Source organism: Chrysemys picta, chromosome 4 (genome assembly GCF_011386835.1).
Source record: "Chrysemys picta bellii isolate R12L10 chromosome 4, ASM1138683v2, whole genome shotgun sequence".
In the NCBI taxonomy this organism is placed as follows: domain Eukaryota; kingdom Metazoa; phylum Chordata; order Testudines; family Emydidae; genus Chrysemys; species Chrysemys picta.
Genome location: NC_088794.1, coordinates 27,941,667 through 27,957,624, shown reverse-complemented (window position 1 = coordinate 27,957,624; position 15,958 = coordinate 27,941,667). Strand labels below are relative to the sequence as shown.

Below are 15,958 nucleotides of genomic sequence, written 5' to 3'. Positions count from 1 at the left end.
GCGGGGCTTTTCCTGTCTACCTGGTCAATGCATCTGAGTTAAGAGTGCTGTCCAGAGCGGTCACAATTAAGCACTGTGGGATAGCTCCCGGAGGCCAATAACATCGAATTCCATCCACACTACCCCAATTCCGACCCGCAAAGGCCGATTTTAGCGCTAATCCCCTCGTCGGAGGTGGAGTAAAGAAACCGGTTTAAAGGGCCCTTTAAGTCAAAAAAAAGGGCTTCGTCGTGTGGACGTGTCCAGGCTTAATTCGATTTAACATTGCTAAATTCGTAGTGTAGGCCAGGCCTGAGAATTCCTATACACTCCGACTCCTTTGGGCCTAATTACACCCACTTAATAACAAACAAATGTAACGGTGTGGAAGATGGTGTAACTTACACATTGAGGGGCCATAACAAGTTGTGAGTGAAAGTAGGATGTCTGTTATACCTTACATGTTCTCATTTCTAGTAATTTTCTTTCCTTTATTTACTTTTGTCTTCTGACCCTTCAGTTTATGTATTATTCCAGTGTAGACTCCTTTCATTCCGTATCAGTGAGCCTAATTTAGAGGCTCATTTAAAGAGGGAAGGTACAAATTGGTTAGTAAGAGTGAATTTAAGTGACTAAATAATTGTAAGGGAGTTTAAGCAAGTCACAGAGGTTGGGACTTTTAGGGCAGTTGTGTGGCTAACTGCCCTAGTCTGCTTTGAAAATTTCTAGTGAGTATCCTGTGGACTTGTGAGGCAGAAATACAGAGACAGAAGGGCAGGGGTTGATTAAAAGAATTGTCAGTAAAACCTTTTAGTTTGTAGTGCATCTGAGCTCACTTGGTTCAATCCTCCAATTTGATTTTGCACTGAAGAACTGCTGCTGCTTTTTTGATGATTCATTGGCTCATTCTTTGTCTTCCCTGCTTCCTAGCTGTATTCCCTCTTTCACCACTATGTGGGACCTAACAATCTTTTATAGTCCTCATGATTAGTGACCAAGATGTACAGAAACAGCAGGACAAATATGGATGCCAGACAGTTCTAGGTTGAGTGTGTGCAGTCTTCTTTTGTGAAATCTTTTGTCCCATTGCCATGATTCTCAGCTCAGATTCCCCATTTTATTATGTTGTGGGGAATCTCCTCTGTTTAATTTGTGTGTGTTATTTTGTGAAGTTTCACTTTTTAAATGGGAGAGAAATTTGTATGCAAAAAATCCACCACCTTGAAGTATAGTGAGTAAATTGTGCTTGGAAACATGAAGGCCCTTTTAACCAGCCCCAGTGTTTGCTTTTATGAAAGTAATTAAACACTTTGGTGCATCTTTGCTGGAACTATGGCTGCATCATTTCCAGGATACTGTCCACATGCATGTTCCAACCCTAGGGTTCAAAGCAACTATCTTGTATGATCTTTTTCAGGTACCAGTTTTAATGTATGTGGTTTAAAGAAAACTCTGAGGAACTTAGTAAATGTTGCCAGTTTGACATAGATTTGCCTCAGTTATTATCATAACAAAATCTGGCATTTTCCTTTCATACCTACTGTACCAACAATGGTAGTGATACATGGATTTCTTCTTTGTAATATTGAATTATCAATGTAAATGAATGACTTGTGCATTGACATAGTGTTTGTCATCCTGTGATCTCTAAGCAATTTACCATCTAACCTTAGTTATTTTTCAGTAATGTATCAAGTATAAATTTTAATAGCTGATTAGATCCTTTTCCAAATCAAGCCCTCTGTCTCCTGCACTAATAAAACAGGACACGAACAAAGAACTGAACTGCTTTTGGTTTATTGAAATAAAAAGTTTAAATCTAAAACATCATCTGTGGCTTTTTTTATGCATTAGAGATTAAAAACTCTTGATCAAAGAATCAGGAAGAAGAGAAAATTAGAGAGAGGGAATCAACAACAAGCAATCAGCAGGTAGGATTATGATGAGCTTTTCAGTAGTGCAGATCGCTGGAGTTATGGTGCCTCTTAACACTTTTCCAGGATATTTTTCTGAAACAGAGATTAACAACAGTGAATGGAGAGGGCTTAACTCTGCTAAGAAGATAATGCAGGTAAAGTGCCATACAACCAGCTAAATTGAACATTAGGGATCTAGTACAACATTTTGGAGCATAAGAGCATGTTGACTGGCTGCACAGTCACTTTTGCCGTGGTAGTATTAAATCTGGGTGTTTTAAAATCATGAGATTTCATCTTTCTAACAGTAGGTTCTGCCAAGCAAATTTGATTTTAAATATGCGTAAGCAAAATTGAAAGGAATCTATGCAATGACTTGTCATGATAAGCAAGACAGGAGCTATTTCTTACTCTAGAAAGAGGAGTAAAATCTCGTAAAGTTATTTTTTCACCAGTGTAACCCTTTGGATCTGAATATGCTTCACGTAGGGCCTGATACAAAACCCAATGAAGTCAGTGAGAGTCAACTGACTTCAGTTTGTTTTGGATTAGGACTTTACATTGCTTTTACACAAGGGTATTTATTTTGACTTCAATGAAGTTATTCCTGATTTACACTGGTACCCTTTATTTAATAATAATAATTAATAAATGAAATTACCATCAATTCCCCTATGGCTTCTGTATGTTCCCGTGAAAATTTAAGCACACATCCCTTAAACTCGTAAGCAGCAGTCTTCATCACATCACTGGTTACAAAAGGAGCAATTGACTCCATGTATTCCGGAAGAGAGCCAAAGAGGTACTTGTTAAGAATGTTAATGAGAACTGGACACGTATCAGCAGTAACTGGAATGCAAACACAGGCAATAGAGTTAAGCAGGATAATATCAAAATATTTTAAACTATTTATTGCTAAAATATTTAGTGCAATTTCTCTACTGTCTTAAAACTCATGGTGCCGCTGCCATAGTAGAGGTTGTGATGGCTATTCCATTCGAAATGTCTGTGATCTTGTGCTTATACCTCTATCACTGTGTTCGTACGGCTGAAATTTTTCCTCATTTTCACTGAATGGGGAATACTTGTAGAATAAGGTACTACTCAATGAGAGTAAGGGTATTAGTTTATCCTGTTGTGGATCATTTCTTGCCAGGCGATAACTCCAAATCAGATTATATTTTGAAAAATCAAACAGACGATGGATGTATATTTTTTCCTCAATAAGGTCAAGAACCTTGGATATTTTTGAAGAAATTTGGTTGAGTACAACACAGTGGGCATGTCTACTATATCACTGTTTTTACTGATTTAAGTAAGACATGGATGTAGATGTCTCAATGTACACAAGTGGGCTATACATATTCAAATACCATAAAAAATGACATTGCTTAAATGGTCAGCCTTTCCCCAGCCTGCCCTACTTCGGTGGGAGGGGGAACAATGAAAAGATAGAAAGACTGAAATGCAAATACAGAGAGAGAGAGAGAGAGAGAGAGAGAGAGAGAGAGAGAGAGACTGAAAAATGGAGATGAGATGGGGAATAAAAATGGTTCATAATTTCTTAGAATCGGTTAAAATATACTTAGGACACCCACTCATCCCAACCAAACTTTTGAGAACATCTGCTCTCTCTAGGACTTGGGTTGGTCTCCTAGTACATAGTATAGGCTTTCTTCTACCAAATCTCCCTGCCATTCAGTTTTTTAAAACTGAATCTCACTGGGAGAGTGGGGAAACTACATTGGTTTTAGTTTGCAAAGCAAAATGTTTTGTATATTCAAACTAATTTTGTGAACCTCATGAAACAAAACAAAGCAATGCATGAGGATCCCTTAACCTCTTAAGTTCCCCCTAAGTTCACTCATCCCTATTTTAATCAAACTCTAATAGCCCTTGCTAACCCAAATTCATAATATGTAAGGTAGTGTTACATGTTAGGCTACGATACCAAGTTGATACTAATGCCCATCTTTTTATCAACACTGCTTTGAATCCTATATATACTTATGTCAGTTGACCTGATTCTGCTCCCAGTTTACCTGATGTAAATCAGGAGTAGCTCCAATGAAGTCATGGAGTTGCATCAATCTAAAGCCAATGTTAGAGCAGAATCATGCCGTGCTGCTTCTTAATCAAAGGTGGTAGAAGTTATGCACAGGTCAGAATACAGGTGTAGGTAGATTAAATTGCACAGCTGTGTAGCTTCCACTATGTGACATTCAGGGCCAGATTCCACCACCATCACTAGTGTTGAGTAGTACCTTACTCCTTGAGTACCCTATTGATTTCATAGACTAAGGTGGCAGAATCTGGTCCTCAGTAAGTACAAAATAAGTGTAACTGACCTCAGTTGTTTGTCTTTCCAGTCTAGAAATAGAAATGCATTTGCTGTGGGAACCTTATAAACTTCTTAATGCTGATTTCAAATAGCCTAATTCTTGAGGCTTCAAGAACTTGAGGTTTCATATAAAGACTGGCCAATTATAAGGCTCCATTGTGAAACACCTACTCATACAAATCATCCCATTGACTTCAGTCACTAAATGTTTTACAGTCTGGCCTGTAAGTAATACTCACCAGAGTAGCAGCACAGTGTCAGGCTGATCAGCAGAAGGGCAACTGGCAGCTTCATGGTGAAGATGATGATTTATCGCGTATCACGACTCAAACTGCAAGAGCCAATGAACTCGCTTAGGAACTTTGCATGCAGTGATCCAATATATAAGCACAGCAGCAACATCTGCTCCTGCCAGCAGCGTCTATGCCAGACCACATGGCCTCATTAACACTGGAATCCATCCCATATTTGCCAATGGAGTGGAAATAAGAAAAAAATGTAAAAGTTGTTCTTCTTTATTGTTCTCTTGGGAATGGAATAGTCTGAAGAATTAAACATCTCCAGTTCTTGTTATGTAAAGGTGCAGCATGTGCACTAGAGATCAAGAAAAGGGCAGGAGTCACATGTTATGTAAAGAACAGCATATAAAGTACAGTTTGTTTGTAAATTAATGGAGGTATCCTATCTCCTAGAACTGGAAGGGACCTTGAAAAGGTCATCAAGTCTAGCCCCCTGCCTTTACTAGCAGGACCAAATACTGATTTTGCCCCAGATCTCTAAGTGGCCCCCTCAAGGATTGAACTTACAACCCTGGGTTTAGCAGGCCAATGCTCAAACCACTGAGCTATCCCTCTTTCTTGTCCAACTGTAATTTCTATGAGTCTGCAGTATTTGTGTTAATATTTGGTTTGATACAAATAAATGTCCCCCTAAGTTACTTGTATTGCCCTCCCCTAACTTAGTCTGATGACAGAGCAAACGGCATGTGCAAACTGAATAGCTTTCTACACTTTCAGAGAGACAGGTGGTCTCTTAAGATACCATCTGCCTAGATTCTCACTCTTGGATCTTAACTCCTTAGCAGGAGACCAGTGGAACTCCCATGGTTCTTAAAAAAAATGTTGACCTCTGAGCAAATGTAAGGGGACTGTTGCCCCCTTACTAACATTCAGTGGGGGTGTTTTCGTTGGCTAGCTCCCAGCACTAAAAGGGGAGGGGTCAATGGGAAATCAGGAGCCTGAGACTGACAGTCCCCAGGAACAATGGGGAGAGGCCAATGCTCCAGATCAGCCTGATTGACAGGGCAGGCAGGCTAATCAGGGAGTCAGGAGGGTCCCGTCCTCCGTGGGAACTGGAATGGCCTGAGTCAGACAAAGTGGGGCTGAGCTAAGGAGAGAGCAGGGGCCCGAACTAAGTTGCTGGAAGCAGAGCTGCAGCCCCAAAGCCAGAGCACAGCCCAGAGAGAGCAGAGCTGTCCTGGGAGGAGAGCTGCAGCAGCCAGAGCCAGAGAAGCAGCCCAGGGAGCTGAAGGCAGAGCAGCAGCAGCAGCCGTGCTGAGGCAGAGTGAAGCTGAAGCTGGGGCTGGAGCAGTCTGGAGCTGGGTGCGGTGAGCAGCTGGGGAGAGGAGGGAGACCCTGGGCAGAGGGCCCAGCGTAGGGAGACACCTCAGCCAAGAGGCTCTACAGGCCAGACTTGGAGGGGGATCGTAACCCTGACAGGGTGGGGGCAACGCTGGGAAGAAGGGTCCTGCCACCTAGAGCCTGAGAGCGTGTGGCCACCGCCAGAGCAAGTGTCCAACCCACAGCGTCTCTGCAGCACAGCCAGAGCCTGAGAAGGAGGCCTGGGACCTACAAGGAACAGACTGTGAACTGCCCTGACGTTCCAGAGACACTGTTTGTAATGTTCCCTGCCACAGAGCGGGGTGATGTTTTCCTTTAACTTTTCCCATTTTCCTTATTCTTTTTTTAAATTAATTGCTAATTAAACAACTTGTATTTGCTTTAAATTGTATGAAATGATCAGTGGGTCAGGGAGGTGCCCAGTGCAAAGAGAGGACCCTGGAGTGGGGACACCCTAGCCCCTGTCCTGGGTGACCACAGCAGGGTTGGGGGTTGAGACCCCCAGGAATCCTGGGCCCAGCCTTGTTGGGGTTACGAGGACTCTGCCAGACAGGAGAGTGGAAGGGGAGCCCTCAAGGGCAGGGAGGCCTCTGGGTAAAGGAAGTGGGAGCGAGGACTCAGATCCTTTCGCTAGCCCACTTCACCAGGGTAGTGCAGAAGCCAGGAAAGTTCCCCACAATAGCGGGACCATTCCCCCGCTTACACATAGCTGTAGCATGGTAGAGGGTGAGCCACTGCCCTCCACTCCCTATAGGTATAAATGCTGCCTCTGAACCAGGGCCAGCGCAACCCATTAGGTGACCTAGGCGGTCGCCTAGGACACTACGATTTGGGGGGCAGCGACCGCGGTGGTATTTCGGCGGCGGGACTTTCCGCCGTCTCTGTGGGGGGGTGGGGCCTTCCGCCGCCTAGGGCGGCAGAAAAGCTGGCGGCACTCCTGCTCTGAACATTCCAAATAGTTCCTTCTTGTTGTTAGAAGAGCTTCCAGTTTGCTGTGCTTCTGCATTGCTCCAGCTCTTTCTATTTCTCTTTCCTTTACATGATTTATGCATCCTTCAAGATAGTTTGGTAGGTTGCATGAATTCTGATACCTTGGCCTCAGCAATCCTGTATATTTTTGTAGCACTTCAGTGCTTGTTTTGCCTGTGTTGAGATGAGTTCCTGTCTGCATCCTGTAAAACTTGCCCATACCGGTATTGTCCTCGCCTCTTCTTTTGTCATTCAGTGTTGCACGCATTCAAAAACAATATGCATTTCCTCAGCTTTTGGGGGCGAAGCCAGACTTTGAGGCACCTGCTCCCCTACTTGGTGTAAATTTTGCTTGTGCCAATCAGAAACTAACACAAACAGGTTTTGGGCCCCGTCCCCTATGACACGTCTATGATGTCATAGTTGGTACTTTATGGGCCTGCCTGCCATGTGCAGGCAGGGAGAGGAGAAAGAAAAATGTATCCTGTGTACACCCGTAACCGAGCCTGATCACCTCGAAGCCTCTCTCTCAGCTCACGTGTTTCAAACAGAGTGTCTACGTTTGCCGATCGTTATGCGTTGGTTTGTATTTGTAAGTATCAGTTATTACTAAATGCTGCATTTTTGTTTATAAATATTGTTAGTAGATATTTTAAGTTTTTAAGTTTCATTAACTCTATTAGCTAATCAAACGCTGCTCCCTTACCCCTGGTAATTTATCCCCAATAAAACTTTAAATTGATTAATTTTAGTTGTTTGTGTGTGTGTGTCTGCAGTTTGCATCGTGACCCATACTCTCCTTGCATCCCTTACCAATATAGTCTATTGCCACGTGCAGCCTGGTAAATAACAGGCCTGCATTTTCTTTCGCCCCTGCGTGCCCGTGGCAATCCACAGCCTGGTGCTCTGGATTCCACCCCAGAACATCTACTCCCACACTTTCTTCTTCTTCTTAGAGCACTGCTTCCTCCTCTGCATTTTTGGTATGTGCCTCAGTCTTTCTTGGTGCTTGTACACTTTTATGCTTGAGTTGCCAGAGTTTGTTCCTTTCTGTTTTCCTCACCAGGATTTGACTTCCAATTTGTAAATGATACATTTTTGTCTCTAACCACCTATTTTACTCTGCTGTTTAGCCATGTTGACATTTGTTTAGTCCTCTTACTGTTTTTTTTTTTTAATTTGGGGTATACATTTAGTTTGAACCTCTATTATGGTGTTTATAGATAGTCTCCATGTAATTTTCAGGCATTTAATCCTTGTGACTTGTTGCAATGAGTTTTCTGTTGTTGGTGTGTGTGTGTTTATACAGATTAGACCATTCGTGTTCAGACTGGACTCACGACATCCATGGAAGCAGATCTGTATCAGGAGAGGACAAATGCATGTAATCTCTGGTTGAAGTTCATGATGTACTGATGGAGGTTTGAGCAGTTACTGGTAAGCTGGATCTGTGACTCTCCTAGCTGTTCAAATCAAGTAGACAGGTATTGTCCACTATTGACAATGAATTCCTCAAGAAGAGTATGCTGCTCGCAACCCTCAAACAAGCCTTTGCTAGCTCCTTGCTCAAAAGGTGCATCTTAGACTGACTTGGTTGTGTTGGCAGATGGTGGTGGATGAAGACCAGGTGTCAGTTACCAGCTGCATTTGATACTCTTGATCATGAGGTGTTGGCTCTCATATGGCCCCTGGAAGGATTAAATGGAGCTGTGTTAATGTAGCTCTGTTTTTTTTTCTTGGAGAAGCCATGTGGAGTAGTTGGGGAAGCAGAGCAATTGCCAACAAGGGCCCTCAGATATGAGATGCCGCAGGCAGTCATTCTGTTACCTATCTTATTTAATATGTAAATAGAGCCATTAGGCTGGTTAATGATGAGGCATGGGGTTCAGTCTATATGGAGTATGCTGATGACACTCGGCTTTATGTGTCTGCTTAATCTGACCAGGACAGTGCAGTTAAGCTCCTTAGCAAATGTCTGGTTGAGATTTGGGCATGGAAAGGGGCAGGGTGGCCAAGACTTAATCCAGATGAGTGTGAGGTGATGGTGGGAAAATGGGAGAAGCAGCTGAAGGACAAGGCAAAGGTAACACTGTCCCTGTTGACTGTGGGTGTTTGTCCTCCATTGATCACCTGAGTTCACCGTTTGGAGGTGGTGTTAGATCCCCATGGACATATTGCAGCAATGATCAGGAATACGTATTTTCATCTACATCTGGCCAGCAGGCTGTGACCTTTTCTCTCTCCTTTCTCACCCCAAGAAAAGACTAAACTTGCATGAGTTTTCAACCTGGGGGTTGCAAACCCTGAGAAGTTCGCAAACAGCTTACAGGGGACCACGACCACCTTCTCTTTCTTTATGGCTAGATGAGAGGGAGCATGACTCAAACTAGGGGTGGGGGAGGGAGTAATGATACCCACCCATGGTCCTCCCCCAGGCCAGGCTCCACCCATTTGAGGTGCCAAAAAAGAGATTAAAGGCTTTATGAATCATCCGATATCACAAATATCATGTGTCACATTTCACATCACACACATCACAATACTGCCCTTGCAGTGAAAAAACTTCCATTGCCACTGGGAGAAGCGTAAATGACAGGGCCATGAGCTCTGTCTGAACTAAGCACCACCCTTCTCTGCAGTAGCTCATGCTCACAGCTAACTCAGACAAATTCTGCTACCCTCTTTCTCATTCAGCATGGTCTTACTCCACAAATAGTTCCATTTAAATCAGTACTCAACATAAGGTGGCAGAATCTGGTCCTCAGTGAGGAAAAGACATGCAAGAGTGTGTTGACATGTCCACATCAAAGATAGTAAAATGTGAGATTTTCCTCTCTGCTTGTCTGAGAATGTGTTATACTTGATTGCTGAGCTTCCAGACATGTAAAACTTAGCCATGGTAGAGAATTTCCTTCCTGAATGGAACTGTGTGGCTCAGTAGGCCAACAAGCCTCTGGATGCCATTATCATCCATAGGGCAGTATGGCTGCAGGGATAGGCAGGCATTTCTGTTAATTTCCACCTCCCTTATGGTATTGGATGATGGGAGGACTATTTCCCTCCTCCTTTAAACCACATGTAAGATAAGTTGTCTTTTCCCATCTCATGATAAATTCTTTCTTAGCGGTGAAGCTCTGGGTGGAGTCGTGCCCATGCTTGTTCCGATCCTTCATGCTAGTGTAAGCAGAGTCAGAATGAGCTCTACCCTGACATCTGGTGGTGAATTATGGCGAGTGTGGAAAAGAACTCCAGGGGCTGATCTTGTTTGCATAGGCACACCCCCTCGCCTGGCATGAAACAACAGCAACTACAAGTGGTTACTTTGGCTGGTGTGGGATCCCCAGTTTTCTCTGTTATTGGGGCAGGAAGAATAAAGTTTTGTTACCCTGATTCTGTGAATCAAGGTCAGTGGAACTGTTGTATGACAGAAGGACTGAGTGAGTCCTTCACCATTACCTAAGTAGCACTTGCTTGACAAGGGGCATGGGTTACAAAACCCAGTGAATAGAGAGAGGATGGGGACAGGTATTTGTACCTGATGGTGTGGGCCCTCTCTGAGGGTTTGAAACACCAATTGCACTACCTCCTCTCTCCACTGTTGAATGTCAGAGCTAACTTTGATTCTATTAGGAGTCTAGTTACAGGCTGCTGAGCTGACTTCACTTTGGGCCAATGGTGCACTAGCACTGGGGCTCCCCTACTATGAGCTGAAATTGCTAAGAGCTGAAATCACAAAAGAGCTGAAGTTATTAAGAGCTGAGATCACTGAGGCTGTGTTAACTAGTGGGGGAGCCTGAAGCTATATTGCTAAGTGGCTGGCGGAGCAGCTAGCAGAGTGGAGCCTCGCGGGGACGGTTGGAGCGGAGCTGAACGACTGACAGGTCGGTGAGCAGAGCGGAGCAGCTGCCAGAGCAGTTCGTGGGACGGCGGGAGCGGCTCACGGGACAGCTGGTGGAGTGGAGCGGCTAGTGGTGAAGGCTGCGGCGGAACCCCACGGAGAGGCAGCCGGCCGGCCTCGGATCACGTAAGGTGCCCCTTAACACCGTGCGTGCCCCCCCCTTGAACTCTGGGGCTGCACTGACCAGGGACAGAGACTTTGGGGGGTTGTTGGACTTTTGGGACTTTGGTGATCCTTGGGTTGTTGGACCCAAGAGACTTTGGTGATTCTTGGGTTGCTGGTTTCAAGAACCAACAGGAAAGGACACAGCCCAATTTGCTGGGGTGGGTTTTTTGCTCATGGTTTGTGTTATGAATCCTGTTTGTGGTGTTTTTCCAATTTAATGCTGATGTCGTTTACCTCATGTTATTAAACATTTTCTGTTACACTCAGACTCCGTGCTTGCGAGAGGGGAAATATTGCCTCTTAGAGGTGCCCAGGGGGTGGTATGTAATTGTCCCAGGTCACTGGGTGGGGGCTCGAGCTGGTTTTGCATTGCGTTATTGAAACGGAACCCCTAGATACAGAACCCGGCCCTTGTTGCTGCCAACTTAGATGGGCAGAAGGGTTACACTAGCAACCTATTAGAAGAAGATTGCAAAGCAGGACTGGCTCCATCCTCAATCTCCTCTTCTCTTGCAGCACAAGCTCACCTGGGCTGCATTACAGCCATCCTGCAGGTGTAGAAGCAAGCTCAGTGTTTGTTTGGATCACGTGGAGGTCCTTCAGCCTATGTACAATGAAAACAAACTACATAGCATGGATCTTCACCCTTGTGGTACCAGTGAGCCCACAGAGCTGAGGGCCCCCTTTGGAGAGAACTCCCTGATGTTGAGGAATAAAATAAGGACACAGAACATAGGTCAAATGGAACAAAGGTGTGCTCCTTAGTCCCCAAACACAGCATGGCAGGTTTTTGTTTGATTTGGATTCAGAACTGTTGGGACAAATCTTCTCTTGTCTACACAGTGTAGGGTGACCAGATGTCCCAATTTTATAGGGACAGTCCTGATTTGGGGGTCTTTTTCTTATATAGGCTCCTATTACCCCCCCCCATCCCCTTTCCTGATTTTTCACATTTGCTGTCTCGTCACCCTAATACAGTGTAAATCTGAAGTAACTTCATTGAAGTTAGTGGAGTTATCTGGTCTTACATTGGTGTAGCAGAGCAGAATTGAGCCTATTGGAGTACTGGCTGTGTTTTGGCCCTTTCCCTGCATGATGCTAGCTTCCGTGTGAACTTTGCAGGTTTGGGGAGCATCATGGTGTTATTGCTGAACCAAATTACTCCAGAGTTCCCAACAAAGGGGTAATATAGTCATCTTCAGTATGAAATTGTGCCAAAGTTACTTCAGTCCTGTGTTTTGGGGTATGATTCTTCTCTCATTTACATTGCACTTAGCTGAATGTACAGCAATGGAGCTCATTCTGATTTACACTGGGTTAAGTGGGAGGCGAATCAGGCCCTTGAATTTGTTCTTGCTCTTATTTTCTATCTGGTTTAGAGAGTTTACAGATGTCAGCAGCCTGTTACAGAGACAGGCCTAAGCAACTGTTTGGATCTGGATCCAGATTTGAATGTCTCCAGAGCTCTGGTGTTCTGGCTCAGGCTCATCTCTAATTTACAGCAAAGGACCCAATTGATAAATAAGAGGAAAGGATAGAATGTGTGACACTGACAAAGTGTGCTGCAGCTGGAAAGGTACAGTGCTTGGCAGAGTTAATGTTGCTACAAAGGCCTGTCAGACCCTGCATTGTGCACAGGGTTACTGTTACAAATACCAATACCTGTGAAACACTTCATACATTATTCACTCCTGCTCTTTCTTTACCTCCTTGGGAGCTTGAATCACACTCAAGCTGCCAATGAGTTGGGTTGAACAATCTCAGTATAAAGTTGCAGAGTGGTAGCCATGTTAGTCCTATCTCAGGGCCTCTCCTTCTGCCCTTCCACCCTCACAAACGTGATAGTTCTGTGGTGACCTAGAATCCTACTTTCGATGTCTCCAACTCAAGGAATATTTCCAACACGTCATGAATAGGTTGGAGTATGAACGAGAGGCTGCTAGAAAACTCTGACACCACATTCTACAGCCCTTTACCCTCTGATCCCACTGAGGGTTACCTAAAGAAACTACACCATCAGCTCAAGAAACTCCCTGAAAAAGCACAAGAACAAATCTGCACAGACACACCCCTAGAACCCTGACCAGGGGTTTTCTATCTGCTACCCAAGATCCATAAACCTGGAAATCCTGGACGCCCCATCATCTCAGGCATTGGCACCCTGACAGCAGGATTGTCTGGCTATGTAGACTCTCTCCTCAAGCCCTACACCTAAAAGATCTCTATCAAGCATTCTTAAAACTACAATACGCACCTGCTGAAGTGAGGAAACAGATTGACAGAGACAGAAGAGTACCCAGAAGTCACCTACTACAGGACAGGCCCAACAAGGAAAGTAACAGAATGCCACTAGCCATCACCTTCAGCCCCCAACTAAAACCTCTCCAGTGCATCATCAAGGATCTGCAACCTATCCTGAAGGACAATCCCTCACTCTCTCAGATCTTGGGAGCAGGGCCAGCTCCAGGTACCAGCCTGGCAAGCAGGTGCTTGGGGCGGCCACTCCCGAGAGGGGCGGCACATCCAGCTATTTGGTGGCAATTCGACAGACGGTCCCTCCCGCTCGGCGCGAAGGACCTCCCGCCAAATTGCCGCTGCAGATCGCGATCGCAGCTTTTTTTTTTTTGGCTGCTTGGGGCGGCAAAAACCCTGGAGCCGGCCCTGCTTGAGAGACAGGCCAATCCTCACTTACAGACAGCCCCCAACCGGAAGCAAATACTCACCTGCAACTACACACCACACAACAAAAACCAATGTGATATATGCCATCATGTGCCAGCAATGCCCCTCTGCCATGTACATTGGCCAAACCAGAGAGTCTCTATGCAAAAGAATAAATGGACACAAATAAGACGTCAAGAATTATAACATTCAAAACCCAGTCGGAGAACACTTCAACCTCCCTGGTCACTCGATTACAGACCTCAAAGTCGCAATACTCCAACAAAAACACTTCAAAAACAGACTCCGACGAGAAACTGCAGCTTAGGCATCTGTCTAGCCTGCTGCCTCTTAGAGATCCTATTCTTAAGCATCTCTCTCTCCCCATTCATTGTATAGGGAGCCAGGTCACCTAACTCAGGCTTTGTGGAACCTTTCATTCTTCCAATGAATTTCTAGGTGCCTAAAAGTTAGGTGTTGCGATGCTCAGCATTGCAACACCTACATCTCTGTGGACTCGGGCCAGAGAGACCTGCTCCTCTGTGGGGTTCTGTCGCAAGCTGTCTAGCCCTTTCTGGGCAATCAGGCTCAGCCTTGCCTGTGATTTCGCAGTTCACCACCACCGGATCTAGGGACTGAATTATAGCTGGTGATCCCTGCTGTAAAAGTGTCAGAGAGACTGAATAGGGGGAGAGAAGAAGTTGGACGAGATGACCCAGGAAGCTAAAAAGGCCTGGTGAAGGCAGCCTAAAGAATATAAGAATGGCCATACTGGGTCAGACCAAAGGTCCATCAAGCCCAGTATCCTGTCCTCTGATGGTGACCAATGGCAAGTGCCTCAAAGGGAATGAACAAACAGGTTATCATCAAGTGATCCATGCCCTGTCACCCAATCCAGCTTCTGGCAAACAGAGGCTAGGGACACCATTCCTGCCCATCCTGGCTAATAGCCATTGATGGACCTATCTTCTATGAATCTATCTAGCTCCCTTTTGAACCCCATTATAGTATTGGCCTTCACAACACCCTCTGGCAAGGAGTTCCAGAGGTTGACAGTGCGTTGTGTGGAAAAAAATATTTTCTTGTGTTTGTTTTAAACCTGCTACTAATATCATTTGGTGGCCCCTTGTTCTTGTATTATGAGAAGGAGTAAATAACACTTCCTTATTTACTTTCTCTATACCACTTATGATTTTATAGACCTCTATCATATCCCCCCTTATTTGCCTCTTTTCCAGGCTGAAAAGTCCCAGTCTTATTAATCTCTCCTCATATGGAAGCCATTCTATACCCGTAATCATTTTTGTTGCCCTTTTCTGAACCTTTTCTAATTCCAATATATCTTTTTTGAGATGGGGCGACCACATCTGCATGCAGTATTCAAGACGTACCATGGATTTATATAGTGGCAATACGATATTTTCTGTCTTATTATCTATTGCTTTCTTGATGATTCCAACATTCTGTTTGCTTTTTTGACTGTTGCTGCACATATAGAATCATAGAATATTAGGGTTGGAAGGGACCTCGGAAGGTCATCTAGTCCAACCCCCTGCTCAAAGCAGGACCAATCCCCAGACAGATTTTTGCCCCAGATCCCTAAATGGCCCCTTCAAGGTTTAGCAGGCCAGTGCTCAAACCACTGAGCTATCCCTCCCCCATTGAGTGGATGATTTCAGAGAACTAGCCACAATGACTCCGAGAACTCTTTCTTGAGTGGTAACAGCTAATTTAGACCCCATCATTGTAAATGTATAGTTAGGATTATGTTTTTCAATGTGCATTATTTTGCATTTCTTAGCATTAAATTTCATCTGCCATTTTGTTGCCCAGTCACCCGGTTTTGTGAGATCCTTTTGTAGCTCTTAGTTAAGTCCCAGGGAGACTGCTATCTTGAGTAGTTTTGTATCATCTGCACATTTTGCCACCTTACTATTTACTCCTTTTTCCAGATCGTTTATGAATATGTTAAATAGGACTGGGCCCAGTACAGTTCCCTAGGAGACACCACTATTTACCTCTCTCCATTCTGAAAACTGACCATTTATTCCTACACTTTGTTTCCTATCTTTTAACCAGTTACCGATCCATAAGAGAAGCTTCCCTCTTATCCCATGACTGCTTATTTTGCTTAAGAGTCTTTGGTGAGGGACCTTGTCAAAGGCTTTCTGAAAATCTAAATACACTATATCCACTGGATCTCCTTTGTCCACGTGTTTGGTGACCCCCTCAAAGAATTCTAGTAGATTGGTGAGGCATGATTTCCCTTTACAAAAACCATGTTGACTATTTCCCAACAAATTATGTTCATCTATGTGTCTGACAATTTTATTCTTTATGATAGTAGCCCTATAGTAAGAAGGCCTATGGGGAGCAGGATAGGCTGCTGTGGGGGCTCTGAAATAGGGCC

At 44.5% G+C, this 15,958-nt stretch overlaps 1 protein-coding gene across 1 annotated transcript; it reads right to left on the bottom strand.

Moving 5' to 3' along the window:
• Positions 1-1,774: 1,774 nt before the first annotated feature.
• SCGB1D2 (secretoglobin family 1D member 2) lies at positions 1,775-4,530 on the bottom strand. The gene is made up of 3 exons (XM_065590924.1): positions 4,476-4,530; positions 2,557-2,744; positions 1,775-1,988 (listed from the first exon to the last, which is right to left on the bottom strand). Exons 1-3 carry the CDS (start codon positions 4,528-4,530, stop codon positions 1,965-1,967), a joined length of 267 nt encoding a protein of 88 aa, XP_065446996.1. The 3' UTR covers positions 1,775-1,964.
• Between the last annotated feature and the right edge of the window lie 11,428 nt (positions 4,531-15,958).